Source organism: Polyodon spathula, chromosome 7, assembly GCF_017654505.1.
Source record: "Polyodon spathula isolate WHYD16114869_AA chromosome 7, ASM1765450v1, whole genome shotgun sequence".
Lineage (NCBI taxonomy): Eukaryota > Metazoa > Chordata > Actinopteri > Acipenseriformes > Polyodontidae > Polyodon > Polyodon spathula.
The window spans coordinates 46,121,572-46,140,072 of NC_054540.1; the positions used below are offsets into that span (position 1 = coordinate 46,121,572).

Sequence of the window (18,501 nt, forward strand, 5' to 3'; positions counted from 1 at the left end):
TTTTTTATTCTTTGCCAAGGCCCACCTGGTTTGCCCGGTCAGAAGGGCTTCCCCGGTCTAACTGGAGACCCTGGATTGCCAGGACAGGATGGCCTCCCAGGATTACCAGGTCCAGGAGGTAAGTTATCAACCTTACATTACAGAAAGCAGAGTGGTCTGGGCATCAGAACTTCTTTCATTCTAAATAAACACTTCTTGGCACCATCCACAGAACTTCAGCAGGATTTTATCCTCATGGTAACTCCTCTACCCTCGACTCTTTTTGTCCAGGTCTCAAAGGAGACCCAGGAAACCCCGGCCAGCCAGGATCCAGTGGCATTCCAGGACAGAAGGGTGCCATGGGAGAGATGGGCTTCCCTGGTAGGTACCATCATTTATGGAACAGTCGGAACAAAAGGCAAACTGTACTATGACTTTTTTCTGGTCATTAGGGTTAAACTAATAAAATTAAAGTAATATATGTGGAGTAAGTGTGTGTGAATTTGTAGTATTTCAACCAGCTGAAATGCACAGTTTTGCTGTTTTAGAAGTACCAAACCCATTCATGTACTTTTGCCTCCAAATGTCTGGTTAACTTTTCTTATCGGTAGGTATTTTCCTTGCCTAATAGTTTCAAACAACTTGATTGTAATCCTAGCACTGTGTGGTCTTGCATTGTCCTGCTGGAAAATCGACACTTCCGGATTGGCTTGCAGGAACGGAAAAGCTGTTGCCTCAAGGTCTTCGTCAGTGTATCGCTGAGCAGTAAGGTTGCCCTCAATCTGCACCAAAGGGGTTCTTGTGTTAAAGGAGATTCTTCCCCACATCAACACACTTCCACTGGTTGCATTGAACAGTCAGCATAATGGTTTTGAGCTGGTGTGATGACCCTCTGCCTTCCTGGACATGGCCTGTCCCTCACAGAGCCGGTTTCCTGGTTTCTCTGGGCTAGTCTGCTCATTTATTGAAGCAGAACATCTCATTCTCCGGACAACTTCTCTCACAGACAGGCTGCCTTCAGTCATGCCGATAGCAATCAGGTGATCTTCATTACTCAAGTGGAGCATAGTCGTATCTTTTGCTGTTCTTGCGTTAGTCGTGTCTTTTCAAATGGCTATTTATACAGATTCTTAATCAACTTATTTTGGCAATTTTAACTCAAATACCAAACCTGCGTGTTTTATGAAATGATATGACTTGAGGTCAATATTGTGTTCTCAAGTAACCATAATACTCAAACAATCAATAAACATATCTGCACTCTATTTAAAATGTAAATATCATTATTTATGTGCCCAATGAGCTATTGCTGTAAAACATAGACTTGCGGACTTGTGTTTTCATTCTGTGTGTGTGTGTGTATCACACACACACACAATGCCTATAGAAAGTCTTCACCCAGTTTCAAAATTTTCACCTTTTGCCATCATAATTTTCACCTTATAGCCTGAATTAAAATGCGTTAATTGTTGTTTTATTTTAATTTATCTACACATCCTACCCCACAACTTCCAAGTGAAAAAAATATTCTAGAAATTTGTAGAAAATTAAAATAAAAACTGAAATTGCTTGGTTGGATAAGTGTCCACCCCCCTTGTAATAGCAATCCTAAATTAGATCAGGTGTAACCAATCACCTTCAGAATCACACACCAAGTTAAGTGGCCTCCACCTGTGTTAAATTGTAGTTATTCTCGACTTCAGGATAAATTCAGCAGTTCCTGTAGGTTCCCTCTGCTAGGTAATGCATTTCAAAGCGAAGACTCAACCATGAGCACCAAGGCGCTTTCAAAAGAACTCCAGGACAAAGTTGTTGAAAGGCACAGATCGGGATGGGTATAAAAAAAAAAAAATCAAAGGCCTTGAATAGCCCTTGGAGCACAGTCAAGACGATTAAGAAGTGGATGGTGTATGGCACCACTAAGACCCTGCCTAGATTAGATTAGACCGCCCCTCCAAACTGGATGACCGTGCAAGAAGTAGACTGATCAGAGAGGCTACCAAGAGCTCAATGGCAACTTTGCAAGAGCTTATGGCCAAGAGTGGTCAATGTGCATGTGACAACAACATCCCAAGCACTCCACAAATCTAGCCTGTGTGGTAGGGTGGTAAGAAGGAAGCCATTACTCAAGAAAGCCCACCTTGAATCCCATTTTGAAGTGTGCAAAAAAACTTTCTGTAGCCATGTGGCAAAGTTTTGTGGTGTGACGAAACTAAAAGGGAACTTTTTGGGCTAAATGCAAAGCATTATGTTTGTCGCAAACCCAACACAGCGCATCACCCCAATAACACCATCCCTACTGTGAAGCGTGGTGGTGGCAGCATCATGTTGTTGGGTGTTTTTTCATTGGCAGAGACTGGGGCACTTGTCAGGATAGAAGGGAAAATGAATGGAACAAAGTACAGAGAAGTCTGAGGAAAACCTGCTGCCCTCTGCAAGAAAGCTGAAACTGGGACGGAAGTTCACCTTTCAGCTTGACGATGATCCAAAGCTCTATACAACTTTTTTTCCCCTTAACAGTGTGGAGTATGGTGTGTAGATAAGTGGGGAAAAAAATCCTCATTTAAATGCATAAAGCTCTGAAGCACTGACACAACAAAATGTGAAAAAGTTAAAGGGTGTGTAGACTTTCTTTAGGCACTTTATAAAATACAGGCAGTCCTCGCACTTACGACACAATTGGTTCCTGAAAGTCGCGTTGTAAGTCGAAGCATTGTAAGTTAAAGTACATTTTCCCATAGGAACAATGTTATAAACTGGGGTTACGTTCCTGACTGTTTGGCCAAATAATATAGTTTTACAAAAATGACCCGTTATATTGTACTCATGCAAATATTTATTTAAATCTTTACAGTTAGCCTGGTGATTACGGGCATGTTACTCAGACACCTACCTGGCTTGTTTTAAAAAAAAAAAAAAAAAAAAAAAACTACGGACTCGGGGCTTTCCAATGACGTATTCAGTGTGTGTGTGCAGTACTCCTAACAGGAAATACGATTGCCTATATTTAAGCCCCTCATCATTTGACAGAGTTCACATCTCAGGTTTTGTTTCGAGTCCATTGCTCTTATGAGTCACTAAGGGCAAATATATTCTAATAAATAAAAAAAAAAAAAAAGTTACATGCATAAAAAAAATGCTAGACTAACAAGTCAGGGGACCACGGCAGGTACTGCAGTTCGGACACTGAACATGTGCACATGAGGCCTGGCTGAGACCTCGCCATGTCGTAAATGCCGTATCGAAGTCGAAACAGGATAATAATGCAAAAGATTTGTAAGTACCTTGCGTCGTAAATCGAAATGTTGTAAGTCAGGGATCGTCTATTCACACATACATGGATGAAGGCTATGTTTGCATCCTGAGCTATTCAAAAAAAGGCATAATACCACAGCAGTGATGTCAAAAAGTGATAATTCTTTAAGAGGTAATACTTGAACTTTTACCCATTCGAGTCCTCGAGGCCATCACTTTCAATTCAGATACAAAATGTCTCATTTTCAATCACTCGACCCAACACCCACAGTACAGAGATGTTCATTAATGATCAACAAAATGTAAATGTTAAAAAAAAAAAAAGATGTAAATCTGGTCCATTTTTATCTCCGAGATGAAGCACTAACGGATAACGAAAAAAAAAACTGTACTGCTGAACCTTGTCTTTTAATATTAGTATCACAATATATATAAATTATACACACACAATACCAATCAAAAGTTTGAGTACACTTGCTGGAAACTAGGCTTTTCTTCATAATTGACAATGTTTTAAGTCGTATATGTTTCTGTAAATACTTGAAAATGAAAACACATGTTACAATATACAAAACATAAGGAGTATCAAAGCAATGTTCAAGAATATTGAAAATTGTCTCTAAATCTTGGGTAGCTTTCATTTCTTTAAGTAATTACAGACTTTTTTCTTTGCTTAACTGAACGTATTTTGCCATTTTCTGCACCCTTATATTCAGGAATGACAAACTTTTGCCAATGCTACCTATAGTAATCATGGACCCTGACCTGTTAACAGTAATTGGTGACAAAAGGTTAAATAGGTAACATGCTGGTTAACTCAGAGAACCTCTAACAAAGACACTTTTATACTTAGGCCATGTTCTAACACTGTGTTGTACACATTTCAGACTTCTAACTGACTTGGGCTTCAGACTGAAATCCCCTTGCTCTGGGTGACCATTTCATTGAAATTGACAAGATTTACATTTTCATTAAAAAATTTAATTTTTGAATGCAATTCACTTATGATTATCAACTTATATAAGTACACGTATCATATAATGAAATATTAAGTGTTTATAGACAAGTTTATGCAGTTAAAAGCATAGATAATCATGAAAAACCTGGTTTCAAGCAGGTGAGCTCAAACTTTTGACTAGTACTGTGTGTGTGTGTGTGTGTGTGTGTGTGTGTGTGTGTTATGTGTGTGTGTGTGTGTGTATATATATATATATATATATATATATATATATATTATATATATATATATATTATATATATATATATATATACACACACACACACAGTGCCATGAAAAAGTACCCCCTGTCAGATTTTCAGTTTTTTTGCACATTTTTCACATTGAATTTGGTCAGATCTTTTCGTGGGTTGTAGTAGTATATAGAGGGAGTCTGAGAGAAAAAATGTCACCAAAGTTTGGTGCTTCTTTTTTTTGTTTGGTGTGCAAGATAATCAAACATGCAATCTTCAGGGGTGAAAATGTTATTGTTCCCCTAGTTAACTCAACCCAATTAAAGGGATAATTAGGGTCAGCTGTTTGAATACTTTGGTTAACAATCAGGCCTGATTTGGGCCAGACCTGCCCAATATAAATCTGACTAACTTTGGACCTTACAATCGGAGTGAAGTTGTCAGCACACAGGTTCTTGCCAAAATCTCTCCAAGAGCAAGGCGTAAAATCATCCAGGAAGTCACAAAGAATCCTAGAACCACATCCAGGGATCTGCAGGCCTTTCTTGCCTCAGTTAAGGTCAGTGTTCATGACTCCACCATCAGAGAGACACTGGGCAAAAATGTGATTCATGGCAGAGTAGCAAGGCGGAGACCACTACTGGCTAAGAAGAACATGAATGCCCATCTTTAAGTTTGCCACAAAGCACCTGGATGGTCCTCAAGAGTTCTGGAACAATGTTCTATGGACGGCTGAGTCAAAAGTGGAACTTTTTGGCCAACATGGGCCCCATTATGTCTGGCGAAAACCAAACACTGCATTCCACAGTAAGAACCTCATACCAACGGTCAAGCATGGTGGTGGTTGTCGTGATTTGGGGATGCTTTGCTGCATCAGGACCTGGGTGACTTGAAGGAAGGCCATCATTTGAAGGAACCATGAATTCTGCTCTGTATCAGAGAATTCTACAGGAGAATGTCAGGCCATCCGTCCGTGAGCTGAAGCTGAGGTGAAGCTGGATTTTGCAGCAAGACAATGATCCGAAACACACAAGCAAGTCTACATCAGAATGGTTGAAGAACAAGAAATGTAAAGTTCTGGAATGGCCTAGTCAAAGTACAGACCTAAACCCCCTTGAGATTTTATATATAAAATATGATATATTTAATCAAATGAAGCAGGAATGATTAGCACAGATTGAACCACAATAACTGTTCACACAATTGCAACATTAAACTGTAGAATGTTCTGTCCCCTCCAGGTGTGTGTGTGTGTGTGTGTTTTGTGCTGCAGTCCCTTGCTGAACTAGCTGTGCACGCTCTTCCACAGGTCCTTCTGGTGCTAAAGGTTCTCCTGGAGGATCAGGAAGGCCAGGTCAGCCCGGACAGCCAGGCAGCCCCGGATTAAGAGGAGAAAAGGGAGACCCTGGTCTGCCCGGTGTGGGAGTGCCAGGTTTGCATGGCCCCAAGGTAAGTGGCAAACAGACATTGAAAAACATGCCAATTGATGATCCGACTTAAGATCGATTTACAGTAGAAGGTGTGTTTTTGGTACTCTACAGTCTTTGAGTAATCTACAGTATGAAACAACAAATAATAATGTCTCTTGGGCTGTTGCATTCAAAATGAAGACATTGAAAAAGACTAGTCAAAACATCTGTCGTTGAATTCGGTTTCTGTTTGTATTATTATGAACGTAATAATCAATAACAATGTATTCCTTGATGATTGATTGCATGAATGCTTTGCTATTCACGGTGTGAGCAACTCTGATTGTTCTGTTGGCCATCCCGGCTGCAATAACGTTTTGTTCTCGTGTTTGTTTGCAGGGTGATCCAGGCCAGCCCGGATTCCCTGGTTCCCCTGGGCCGAAGGGCTCAGCAGGTACCCCCGGTCTGCCAGGACTGCCAGGGAGCCCCGGGGTGAAGGGAGACCCCGGCCTGCCAGGATTCCAGGGTACTGTACACTGCACTTCCTCCTGCCCTTTAAAATGGAGCTTCAGCTATCCTATAATATTCAGGAAAGCATTAAGCATTTCATGGGTATTGTATTTGGTTACCATAAAGATGCAAGTCACCAAGTGCTTAAACAGATTTAGTTAAACTATCCTGCTTACAGGAAACTGTTTTACATTGTGTGTGAGGTTTGCGTTTTTGTGTGTGTGTGTGTGTGTGTGTGTGTGTTACTGAGTGCTGACTGCTCTGCTTGTGTTCAGGTCCCTCTGGGATCCCTGGTCCGAAGGGTCTTGATGGAGCTCCGGGTGGCCCTGGTCTCAGTGGCTCCCCTGGAAGGCCTGGCTCGCCGGGCAGCCCAGGAAGTCCAGGCCTCCCTGGAGAGAAGGGACAAGCTGGACGGGACGGCATTCCGGGGCCTGCCGGAAACAAAGGAGACCCCGGTAAGAAATGCTCCTCTCACGCGTCACACACTGATGCAGGTGAAGCCATGAGAGTAAACGCATGTTATCTTTAATTTAAATGCCCATGTTGGTTTGATCGAAAGCAGTAAGTCAGTCCTGGTAACCTTCCTGAGATCCCCAGAAGCTAGGAGTGATATCCCTGCTTGTCACATGCAGCCGTGGAAGTATCACACAAGGTATCGAACACTCCAGGTACCAGCACACTGCTACTCAGTCAGAGCGAGAACTGCACTCCTTGTAACAGACTTCAAACGGGTTTGTCTTGGTTTAAAAACAAGCAGGTCTTCAAGTGTTGCCGCCGATCACAGATCAGCCCTGTGACTAGTATCCTGACTCCAACACTGCAAAGAAAAAAGCAATTTTTGTTCATTGTCTCCTTAAACTGACCATTCATTTTGCACCCTCATATTCAATGTTAATTGTTTGTCTTCAGGATAATTTTGGTGTTTGTGGTATTTGAGGTAAAACTCTTAACTGCTACTAAGTGAAGCACACCAGCATTTCCGCTGAGCCGTTATCACATGCGCTCACAAGGGACACCCATTTAGCGGTTTGTTTCCTTTTTATTTTTCAGGTCCGCCTGGCTTCGGACGTCCCGGATCCCCAGGTCTCCCAGGATTACCAGGTAACCTTTCTACATAGTCTTCATTAAAACGGTATATGTACAATAAGGATTATATATTAAACTGATATTCGTTCAGGAGCTCATCAATCCATATGCTTATGCATAGACATCAGCTTGGTTTAAAAAAAGTGAGTTGTTTCTGTTGTGTTTTTATTAGCAGACCCATACAAGTCTAGGACAAATGTATGTAGAACCACAGAGCAGTAAACTAATATGCCACTATGTACCTTTGGGTAGTCTTTCTGTAATTTCGTGAAGCAAGCTATAGAAAGCAATGTGTATATGGTCTAATAATTAATTGATTTAAATGGTTGACAGTTCTTCTGTTTTGTTTGTTCTTGTGTGTGTGTGTTTTGTTTTCCTCTCTCTCCTGTGTTTGTGCTACAGGCCAAAAGGGAGATCCTGGTTTCCCTGGCGCCCCAGGTAGCAATGGCTTTACAGGTCAGAAAGGTGAACAAGGATTCCCAGGGTTGCCTGGTCCACTAGGCCCCCCTGGTCCCCCTGGCCCCCCAGGCCAGCCCCGAGAAGGACCCAAGGGGAACCCAGGAGCACTGGGCCCCCCTGGGAGGAATGGTAAGTACAACCATGTCACATCTGCACCTTTCTTATCATTTTGCTGCCAGGTTTTCTCTGTACAATATTGTACTGTGTGGCATGTTTACTAGAGCCTCACTCATAGCAAGGCTGAAACTTTCACAAATCTTTATTGAAAACAGTATTGCCTAATTGGTGTCCTTTCTCAGATATTCATTCATTTCATGTCGACATTAATCTATTTTACAAACCCCAGCTGTACCTGAAGACCTATAAATGTTTGTAGACCCCTTAGATTATTTAGAAATGCACCAAGAGGAGAAAATAAAAAAATACCTATACATTTTATCAATATCATAAATTCCATCATTTAAACTCTCAGGTGTAATATTTAAGGAAAGTGACAAATATTTCAGCCATTAGTGTTAAGACTGATTTAATTTTTTTATAAAATGATATTATGAATCTTTGACAACCAAAAGCCACTAAAGCCTGGCAGCAACATGTTGTATTTTATTATTTATGCATTCACTTTGGAGTTCACAAATCACTGAGCATATGAATGAAATCATTGTGATGTTTTAGCGTGCACTGAAATCCAGCCCACAACATACACACAAATCAGTCTCACAGAGGCCCAGCCTGCTGCCTCCACAGCATGGAAGATCTATTGATGTCTTCATCCCCACGGTCCCATCCTTGGTTCACTTCTTCACGGTTTCACTGTTGCGTCCGATTCCTCTTCCTCCATCAGAATGATCAATGTTTCACCACCACTGTCCCAATCCAGGAATGTGTTTGTCTGTGTGTTCAAGTTTGTTTGTTTCATGAGAGGATGGAATTGCTGGGCAGCGCATCAGTTATTCCCTTCAGATCCTTGATGCAAAATACTTTAGGCTCCACAACATTTTAGTTTGGGGTTTACAATGTTGTTTAGTGTGGTTAAACCGATTTGTAGTCAACAAAATTATTCCACAAGTCGTGCCTGTCAAGGACAGTGTAAAATGGGTAAGAAGTACCTCCTTGAATCAATTTATAAAAATAATAATAAAAAAAAAAACTTTCGTACAGGACTACTGATGCATGCAGTACTTTCCAATAAAGACGTGCCACAATTAAACCAAATAGATTTATAAAACTATCCATAATAACTTTGATATTCTCCGTAGCAACGATTTACAGTCTAGTATTTTACATTCAGATCAATTATCAAGCAGGAATGCCCTCTGTTTTGAGTTACTGTTATTTCAAAGATAGAAGGGTCTAATTTATAAACTGCCCAGCCATTTCATCTCTCATACATTGATCTTTAGTTGCATGTTTGCAATCTTCCTGAGTTTTCCAATCACTAACACCTTTTAGTCCAAACTTTGGTTTAGTCACTACAAATAATGCTTAACGAGAAGACTTCACCTTTTCAAACTCCCAGCTCCTCTTGGTGTAATCTTAATAATACATTTCAAACAGCACTTTGCATATTTAGCAGGGTGAAAATTGCAATGCAATCTGTAATTATAGTCTGTTTTCAAATTAAACCCAGAATAGATATTGTTTTATGCTTCAGGATGTGACAAAAACACTGGTTTTGGACTAACCCGCTTGTCCTGTGTAAACTCAAGAGCTACTTGTATTGCATTTTCAGTTGTAGTGTTAAGCTTAACATACCTGCCATGTGTGTGTTTGAGTTTTTTTTTTTTTTAATTTAACCTGTAACTTTTTTTTCATGCTGTGCTGTTTGACCCTTCTAATGGTGACTGTTGGTGACTTTTGACCCTTTGCAGGTTCTCCAGGTTAGAGCTTTATCCACTGTGTTGTGCATGCTTGTAGAGTAAGAGCTGAAAGAACACAATGTAGAGAACTCTGTTTTACTGTCACCTCGGTGCAAACGTAGGGGTTCTGATTGTAAGGGTAAAGCCCTGAAAACAATGAAAAAGACTTGGCATGTTGAATTTCAGTATTTAGAGTATTCTAAAGGATACATTTCTTAAACAATTATCATTTTTTGTAGATGCTACAGTTGTAAGTGTAAGAAATTGTCAGGATGTTAAATCACAGGTACTTTTATTTAACCCATTGTAGCAACACTTGGGGACGTATAACGCTATATTTTTGGAACCCCGCTACTTAATCTTTTGTTTTTTTTTTAAAGTATAAATACTGAAGCTGTACTGATATGGAAAAGGTCAAAGAAATTTTGAACAATCAAGATGTGCACCCGTTCAGTGGTACATTTTTATGTGTACACCCATGTGTAATCCTGCTAAATGTAAAATACTAAAGTACCTGGGTCTCCCCATTGACCATGTGGATTTATACCCTTATTGTAGGTATAATAGGCAATTAAAAAAAAAAAATATATATATATATATCCTCTCATCAGAACTCGTTTTTTTTTTTTTCATACTTTTAATTTCACTGAGACTCAGGTGAAGCCCGTTTTATCCTGCCCAAGCACTAAGCCCGGTTTAACTTGAATTAAAATATTTAAAAAGATCTGCATCTGAGCTTTAAAGTCCTTTTCTGCACTTGGGAAAGTATATGGGATGTACCTAGCGATGATACGATGCAGGCTGTATCCCTATGTGTGTGACTCTTGTATTGGGGTAACTTGTATAAGAAGCCTCTTATAGGTTTAACATAGACCATACGTACTTATGTAATTGCTTTCTCATGTATTTAAATCAATTGCTATATTCCGTCGAATTTAAAACGCAGCACAAATTTCCTGCCCACAATTTTGAGGAAAAAATAAAACCTCAAATAGACACATTTACAAAGATGCAACCTCGATTTATGAATATGAGCCATTTATACAAAGGAATATGTATTTTTTTGCAATAACATGCTACAAAATGGACTATTAGGCATAGTGGTAAAGCATATTCTATATTGGTAAGTTAACAAGCTTGTAACAACAACACACCTCTCCTAGTCATCATCCTGTGAGCTGGAGGAGTCCTCTGTTACTTTACATCTCCCAGACAATGACTCTCGCTTCTTTAAAAATGGCTGCCTGTATGTCATGGAAGACTCAAAATCAGGCAGGAACGTTTGTTTCTTTTTTTGCTGGTGATTTAAGACGTAGGCTATTGAGACGAGAAAATTGGTTTAAAAAGTGTGTCTTAAATTCGAAGGAATACATCCAAATTCCAGTACATCCTATCCTATGTACAGATACCCCTGGGCTTTCTTAGGTCTTGTATTGTGGTAGAGATGTATATTGTATTATAATAGTACGTAATGTGCAGGGTGTCTCCTATTATAAGAGACATAATTTCTCACAGTTTGTGCTGTCCCAAACCTGCACCCAAACTGCACGAGATGACTGCCATTATACCATAAGAGACACCATACACACAACCTGTTCACAGAACACAATTCACACCTTACCACAATACAGTATACCATGTCAGCAAGTCCACATTTTACCTCTAGTCATGCTTTCATCAAACTTGCAGTTTTACAGCTGGAATATTTCACCTGAGTCAATGTGAAAATAATGCCCTGAAAATGCAGATCAAAAGCAAACACTAATAGACTGTAATGTTAATGAAAGCCTGGGTCATTCCGTTTTAACCCTGACCTATATATTTAAAGTGTACAAGTGAATGGGAGTAACCTTTCTGAAAACTTTAGTTTACGTTGTAGGTTAACCTCTTAAGGACCAGCTTTATTTAGACGCTTGATAAATTGCAGGAAGGATTACTATACTGTACTGTTCCCCACCCCCATGACACATACTCTGTACCGATCCTTAAAGGGTTAATAGTTCTTGCTGATTTTAAGTCTGTTCATTTCCCTTTGTAATTGCCTCAAAGACCATCTTCTCCAGCAACTTTGAGAAACTGCAGCTTTATAGTTCTTTTAGCTACTCCAAAGTGTTCATGAGAAGACTGTCTGTCATAGGAGTCAAATGCATGTTTTGTTTCTATGGGAATGGTCAGCTTTCTAAATAGTGCTGGGGGAGGGGTTTAACCTCAACTGATGCGGTCTTCTCTGGGTTTGGCTCTTTAAGTGCTAATGAACAGTTGTCCAGTCTGTGCTTTTCATTACTAAGTAGTATGCTTTGTGAATTATTTTACATAACATGTACCGGTATGCAATTCTAACCAACCATCTTATTTCGTACTGTTTGTGTGTGGCCCTTCTAAATGGGGACTTCTGGATCTTGGTGAACTTTGATCCCTACTAGGTCATCCAGGTTAGACCCTTCAATATCCTGTACACGTTCATACTTTATGCACTATTTTTTCTCCTCCTTCTCCTGAAGATACAGCGAGTGCCTTTAAACTTCCCTCTGTGCATGCCTGTTCTAAGAAGGCTCTTGACAGATGTAATAACAATGTATACGTGCACAACTACACCCCCTCTTCTCTCTCTCTCTCTCTCAAAGAAACAAATAAAATGATTTTTTTGTAAGCCATTCACCAGTAAAAATTTAACCTTATTTGTTTACTTTTTACTTCCTTTTTTTAAATGTATTGTGCGCCAATATAGCCTTTTTGTCTGAATCAGAATCCACATGTTAATATGTGCCTGAAGAATCCTAGTGGCCAGACTGCTTTGTTGTTGCTGTGTGCTTGCTTATTGACTAACATGTGTCTTGCTGACGTGTGAAGGTCAGCCAGGTCGAGAAGGTCCCCCTGGGCCCCCAGGCAACGGTGGAGTGAAAGGAGAGAAGGGCAACCCAGGCAGTCCTGGCCAGCCTGGATTCCCAGGCCTCAAGGGAGAGACTGGACCTCCAGGATTTTCAGTAAGTGAGATCCATTAACATTTAAAGGGTTCAGATCCATTGACTTCCACATCCGTGCACTAGGTGGCAGTGTTTGCAATGTAGAAATACTGGTGGGCTTCTTGGTCTACCTGAGAAGTTCCCAGCCTATGCTCAGTGTTAAGATACACAAGGTGGTTCCGGAAGACCCCAGATTAGGTTACTGCATCTCCCCGTCAGGGGGGTAATCTCCTACACTGCAGTGCTCACAGAATAAGAAGCTCCGTGCCTCCCAACACCCCCTTTGCTATTTTATTTGTCCTTTTATTTCAGGTTATTAATAATCGTCCATGCTGCTGTTTTGCCAGAACAGTGCAGTTTTGCCCAAAATTAAATGTTTATTACAGTGTTGTCATTGAGCTTAATGAGTTTTCTTTAGTTGCCAAAGAGTTTTATGTCAGTTGAGTTGTATTAACAGTAATGGTGAAGATCCTTGTGGGTGTGGGGGGCAGTAGGTAACTGGTTTCTGTTTCTAGGGTACCCCTGGTATTCGTGGAGGAAGTGGTCAAAAAGGAGACACCGGCTACCCAGGCGTGCCAGGATTCCCAGGTCAGTAGCATTTGTATTTGTTCGTTACAACAGCAGTGATTGAGAGATTGGGTGAGTTTAGTGATTTTGCAAAATACAAATGTGTGTGTGAACAATTCCAGTTATATATTCATTTAGATGCTTTCTCTTTTTGTTAAAATAATTGAAAAAGACCCACTATGTCCTTATTGCAGACATGAAAGGTGTGTATTTATTGTGTAAGTACTGTTAGATATTTTATTCAGAATGTTTGTTTTTAAATGCATCCAGGGTGAAGGGATCAATTGTGCAATACGTGGGTTTCTCTGTCACAAATCCGTAGCAACTGTAAAACTGTGAGTTGCTTTTCTCTCCCCCAGGGATGAAGGGTCTTCCTGGGACCCCCGGTGCTGCCGGATTAACAGGAGATCCTGGTGAACCCGGCCCTGTAGGTAAATCGACTGAGCTCTCACCCACAGCCGTCCAGACATACGAACCATACTGAAGCATTGGGAAGCTGGCTGCTTTTTTTTTTTTGAGTGTGTGTTTTTAATTTGGAATTGGCAATTATTTTTTCTCGATTTTTCTCCCCAATTTGGAAAGCCCAATTAATTTCTTATTTCAACCCGGCTCACCGCTGCCACCCCCGCACTCACTCGGGAGAGACAAAGACGGACACACGCGTCCTCCCCAACATGTACCGTCAGCCGTCCACTTCTTTTCACTCTGCAGACTTGTCATGCAGCCACCTCAGAGCTACAGCATCGGAGGACCACGTAGCCCTGGGCACCTTACAGGCAGGCGCCTGGCCAGTCTACAGGGGTTGCAGATGTGCGGTGAGCCGAGGACACCCTGGCCGACTTAAGACCTCCCCACCCTGAGCGGCACTCAGCCAATTTTGCGCCGCCCTCTGGGAACTCAGTGGAATAGCCTAGATTCGAACCAACGACTTCCGGGACAAAGGCACTCCGCGTGGATGTGCCACTCGGGAGCCCCCGGAAGCTGGTTCTTTAATATATTATGAGGTTGTGTGGTCCAGTGGTTAAAGAAAAGGGGGTTGTAACCAGGAGGTCCCTGATTCAAATCCTGGCTCATTCACTGACTCGCTTTGTGACCCTGAGCAAGTCACTTAAACTCCTTTCGCGTGAGACGTTGTAGGTGACTCTATAGTTGATGCATAGTTCACACACCATAGTCTCTGTAAGTTGCCTTGGGTAAAGGTGTCTGCTAAATAAGCAAATAATAACTATACACACACACACTTCATGTTTTACTTTTTTTATTTATTTATTTCTTCAGATCTGGATTTAAAGAACAAAGCTGTGCAATATATCAAGATCAATGCACAAATCTAAAATGGGTTATATTGGATTCAATATTTAGCACATTTTTTACACTATTCAAATACTTCAACTTGAATCGTCTTGGTAACAGTGGCGTCTTTTATTTCCATTTCCATTCCACGTTTCTAGGTCCCCCAGGGCTTCCTGGTCCAGCCTCTGCTCCCATAACAGTGAAGGGAGAGCGAGGATTCCCGGGGCCCCCAGGCCAGCCTGGCAGTCGCGGGCCCCCAGGACCCCCAGGCCATTCAGGCCTGCCAGGTACACTTCTGGAAAGTTTTCTGTACTCTCAATGATGCAGAATTGAATATCTCACTCAGACATATTTTTATTTAAGTACAGTACTGTACTACCTAATGCCAGGCATTCTCATTGCACTCTTTTCCTAAAATCTGTAAACAATATCTCCAAATTGTATAAAGAGGGTTCCTAATAGTGGGAAGGTTTCACAGTTAGTGGTGGCCCATTGTTGATGTGCGTCTGAATTCTGTTTCAGGACCGATAGGACAATCTGGAGATCCTGGACGAGATGGTGTCCCTGGCTTCGATGGTCCTCCAGGACTTAAAGGAGACTCCGGTCCATCTGGACAACCAGGTTAGAGGACAGGACCCTTGGCAGCATGTTGTGGGTCCAAAATAGTTATCAGAACCCAACCAGTCTGTTTCATAAATCCAGAATAGGGAAAAACTCATACTTGTTTAACATCTGTTCTTCCTTGTTCAAAAAAACAAAAGTTTTGTTTGGAACGACATTTCCGTGGAAGCATCAGAACTTTTATTGTCGTAAAAATGTTTTACATTGCCAAGGGCATCTTGTAGTTCCATATTACACATGGAGAAAGCATCAGTATTGATAGATACATATAAACCTGGAGGTTCAAATTGGGTTTGTCTTGAACTGTGTGTCTAGCATTATCATAATGCTGTGTCTTGAATAGCAGACTTCTATTTTGTGGAGATGGCAGTTGTATTTGAGGTTATAAGTGGTACCAGGGTCCCTCTGGAATGACATTTCAATGAGAAGTGTTTTATTAATGTCTTTAACCAGTATGTTAGAAATGTGAAAAACCTTAAGCCTTGTCAAAAAGTGTCTAAATGTACTGCTGTTCTGAGATTATTATTTGAATAAGGTGGCTTTTTTAAAAGTACAAAATAACAGAATAATTACTGTAAAAAAGATAACTGAAGGTTTTTTATAATTTGAGTAACATTAGCCAAGCCATAACTAAAATTGAACCCCGAGGTGTGTGTTTGTTTGTTTATTAACTAATAGATTTGTTACCTAGTAAGGGTCTTTTTAACCAGGTTTTTCGCAGATAAAAAACGCTTTGCAAAGGTTCACAGGAATTCCATATTCATGTGTTAGAGGGCAGATACAGTGCTGCCTATTGGATTCTGACTGACCGTTTTTGCTTTTCCTCTGCCCCCCAGGTCAGCGTGGTTTCAACGGCCCTCCTGGTCCTGATGGATTACAGGGTCCCCCCGGCCCCCCTGGGACCGCCTCAGTCGCCCATGGCTTCCTGATCACCCGCCACAGCCAGAGCGAGGATGTGCCACAGTGCCCGACCGGCACTAGCTCTATCTACGACGGCTACTCCCTGCTGTATGTGCAGGGCAATGAGCGGGCACATGGACAGGACCTGGGTGAGGCTGGGCTTCAAAACCCAAATGATGTCTGGGGGAGACTCAATTCAAACGCACGGAGCAGTATTGTCACCTGCTTTATGGCGCTATTCAATCAAAACACACCACTGCATAAGCAAAATATGTACTAAACCTCTGTTATGCTTTGAATGGCACCATAGAACAAGGGAATAACGCAGGTGCTCGAGGTGTCGTTGAATCTGCCCTTAAGTCAAGCAGACTAAGATTTCGGCTAATGCCTTCAACACTGTTAAGTGGTAGCTGCAACGTTTCTCTTGCTTACTGTTATAGTTTTATCTGTTTTGAAGGGGACCAAGAAATAAGGTGAATGTATCCTCATTGTTCTGAATATTCTGAAACACAGAACTACGTCTAGCAAGATCATAATACTGTCTTATTGTTCAGTCTTGCCATGTTAATGGAATCGATGTAATGGTGGGTGGGGGTCTCCTTTTCAAAGCTTCTTGTGCAGGAGCACAGCAGACCGCTCTTCACCTGTGTAACTGTAGTATTGCTCTTATCCTACAGGTACGGCAGGAAGCTGTCTGCGTCGCTTCAGCACCATGCCCTTCATGTTCTGCAACATCAACAACGTGTGTAACTTCGCCTCCAGGAACGATTACTCCTACTGGCTCTCCACTCCCCAGCCCATGCCAATGAGCATGGCGCCTATAACCGGGGAGAGCATCCAACCGTTCATCAGCAGGTGAGAGTGTGAAGGGGAGAGCGGAGGCAATCTGCTGACTCCTCCTTTATAACCTGCATAGCTGTCTGTCTAATGCAGCCTCATATGTGTCGTAAGAACACTTTCTTAAGCAAGGACAGGGAGACTGCCAGAGAAGTACATTGGGCAATATTACAACGCTCCAAAAACTTTCTCCCTCTCCTTTTTATAATCTCATTACCCTAGTTCCTTCACAAAGCAGACAAATGTTAAGACAAAATGTGTATTGGTGCAAAACATAATTGACACAGTGTTTAATTGCAAGCTACAAGCATTGTGTGTATGTGAGCTCTTTTCTCAACCATCTGTCCCCCAGGTGTACAGTGTGTGAAGCCCCTGCCATGGTAATCGCTGTGCACAGCCAGACCATCCAGATCCCCTCCTGCCCTCAGGGCTGGTCCTCCCTCTGGATCGGATACTCCTTCATGATGGTACTGCTTTGAATATCACACCGACCCAGCTTGCTCTTAAATGGGATTTGGGTATTTTTATTGTTATCTATAACCTGTGTGATACAAAATGCAAAAAATGTTCAAACCCCACAGTAGTTTTCATTGTTAGCATTTCCAGCAGGTTTGACAAAGAAATTAATTGAAAGTGAAACATGCAATACAGTGCAGACGATTATCTTTTTAGAAACACCGGAACAAAAGTGAAATGGAAAACAACACTTTTAATTCCTCAAACTAACGTGCAGTAGAAACAAAACAATGTAATGCAATGCTGTACACGTGGGAATAAACACACATTGAACACACTGGTTCTTTCAGACAGATCAGGAGCATTCTAGTGCTGGTCAGTAACATATAGCATGGTGCAACAAGAAGAAAAGAGTTTGTAAAGTACAGCTTGAGAGCGGATGCAGTGTCTAGGTATAGTATACTATGGGGTAGCAGTCCTCCTGCGTGTGTCTCTCAGTCATGTGTCTCTCTCTCTCTCTCTCTCTCTCTCTCTCTCTCTCTCTCTCTCTCTCTCTCTCTCTGCAGCACACCAGTGCAGGCGCGGAGGGCTCCGGGCAGGCCCTGGCATCACCCGGCTCCTGTCTGGAGGAGTTCCGCTCCGCCCCTTTCATTGAGTGCCACGGCCGTGGCACCTGCAACTACTACGCTAACTCCTACAGTTTCTGGCTGGCCACTATTGAGCTGTCAGAAATGTTCAGGTAAGAAGACATGTGAAAACGAAATGTGCTTATTTAGATGGATTGCATTAAGTACCCAAATTCTGCTACCCTCTCACTGCACTATGCTTTAATTTGCTGATTTACAGTAGGAAATGAATCGTGTATACAATATGGGAAACAAGCCAGGAATCTTGTAGCTAACCACAAACAAACGAGAACTGGTTTTGTGTACAGCAAGGGCCAAAGGTTTTGCATGACCCTATAGAATTAACAAATTTTGATTCATAAGTCAAATGAAACCTGCTGAATAATATTATGTTAATATATTGAATTACATACTGCTTTGTAGTTTTCCATATACTTGATGAAAAACTGACATTTCAAACAATTGACATTTCAAAATCTAACATGAAACA

At 41.4% G+C, this 18,501-nt stretch overlaps 1 protein-coding gene across 5 annotated transcripts in view; it reads left to right on the plus strand.

Annotated features, from left to right (window-relative positions):
- LOC121318667 (collagen alpha-5(IV) chain-like) overlaps nucleotides 1–18,501 on the plus strand; it is a 93,195-nt gene that overhangs the window by 73,461 nt on the left and 1,233 nt on the right. For 2 of the 5 annotated variants that reach the window (XM_041255586.1, XM_041255587.1), the window contains 18 exons: nucleotides 20–118; nucleotides 271–360; nucleotides 5,735–5,874; nucleotides 6,234–6,360; nucleotides 6,620–6,799; nucleotides 7,395–7,445; nucleotides 7,833–8,018; nucleotides 9,761–9,769; nucleotides 12,172–12,180; nucleotides 12,599–12,732; nucleotides 13,227–13,299; nucleotides 13,638–13,709; nucleotides 14,730–14,858; nucleotides 15,094–15,192; nucleotides 16,029–16,241; nucleotides 16,770–16,947; nucleotides 17,282–17,396; nucleotides 17,952–18,124. In XM_041255586.1, coding sequence (XP_041111520.1) covers nucleotides 20–118; nucleotides 271–360; nucleotides 5,735–5,874; nucleotides 6,234–6,360; nucleotides 6,620–6,799; nucleotides 7,395–7,445; nucleotides 7,833–8,018; nucleotides 9,761–9,769; nucleotides 12,172–12,180; nucleotides 12,599–12,732; nucleotides 13,227–13,299; nucleotides 13,638–13,709; nucleotides 14,730–14,858; nucleotides 15,094–15,192; nucleotides 16,029–16,241; nucleotides 16,770–16,947; nucleotides 17,282–17,396; nucleotides 17,952–18,124 — 2,077 coding nt within the window. The remainder of the gene's footprint in view (nucleotides 1–19; nucleotides 119–270; nucleotides 361–5,734; nucleotides 5,875–6,233; nucleotides 6,361–6,619; nucleotides 6,800–7,394; nucleotides 7,446–7,832; nucleotides 8,019–9,760; nucleotides 9,770–12,171; nucleotides 12,181–12,598; nucleotides 12,733–13,226; nucleotides 13,300–13,637; nucleotides 13,710–14,729; nucleotides 14,859–15,093; nucleotides 15,193–16,028; nucleotides 16,242–16,769; nucleotides 16,948–17,281; nucleotides 17,397–17,951; nucleotides 18,125–18,501) is intronic. The other 3 variants (XM_041255589.1, XM_041255590.1, XM_041255588.1) reach the window with 2 other exon arrangements.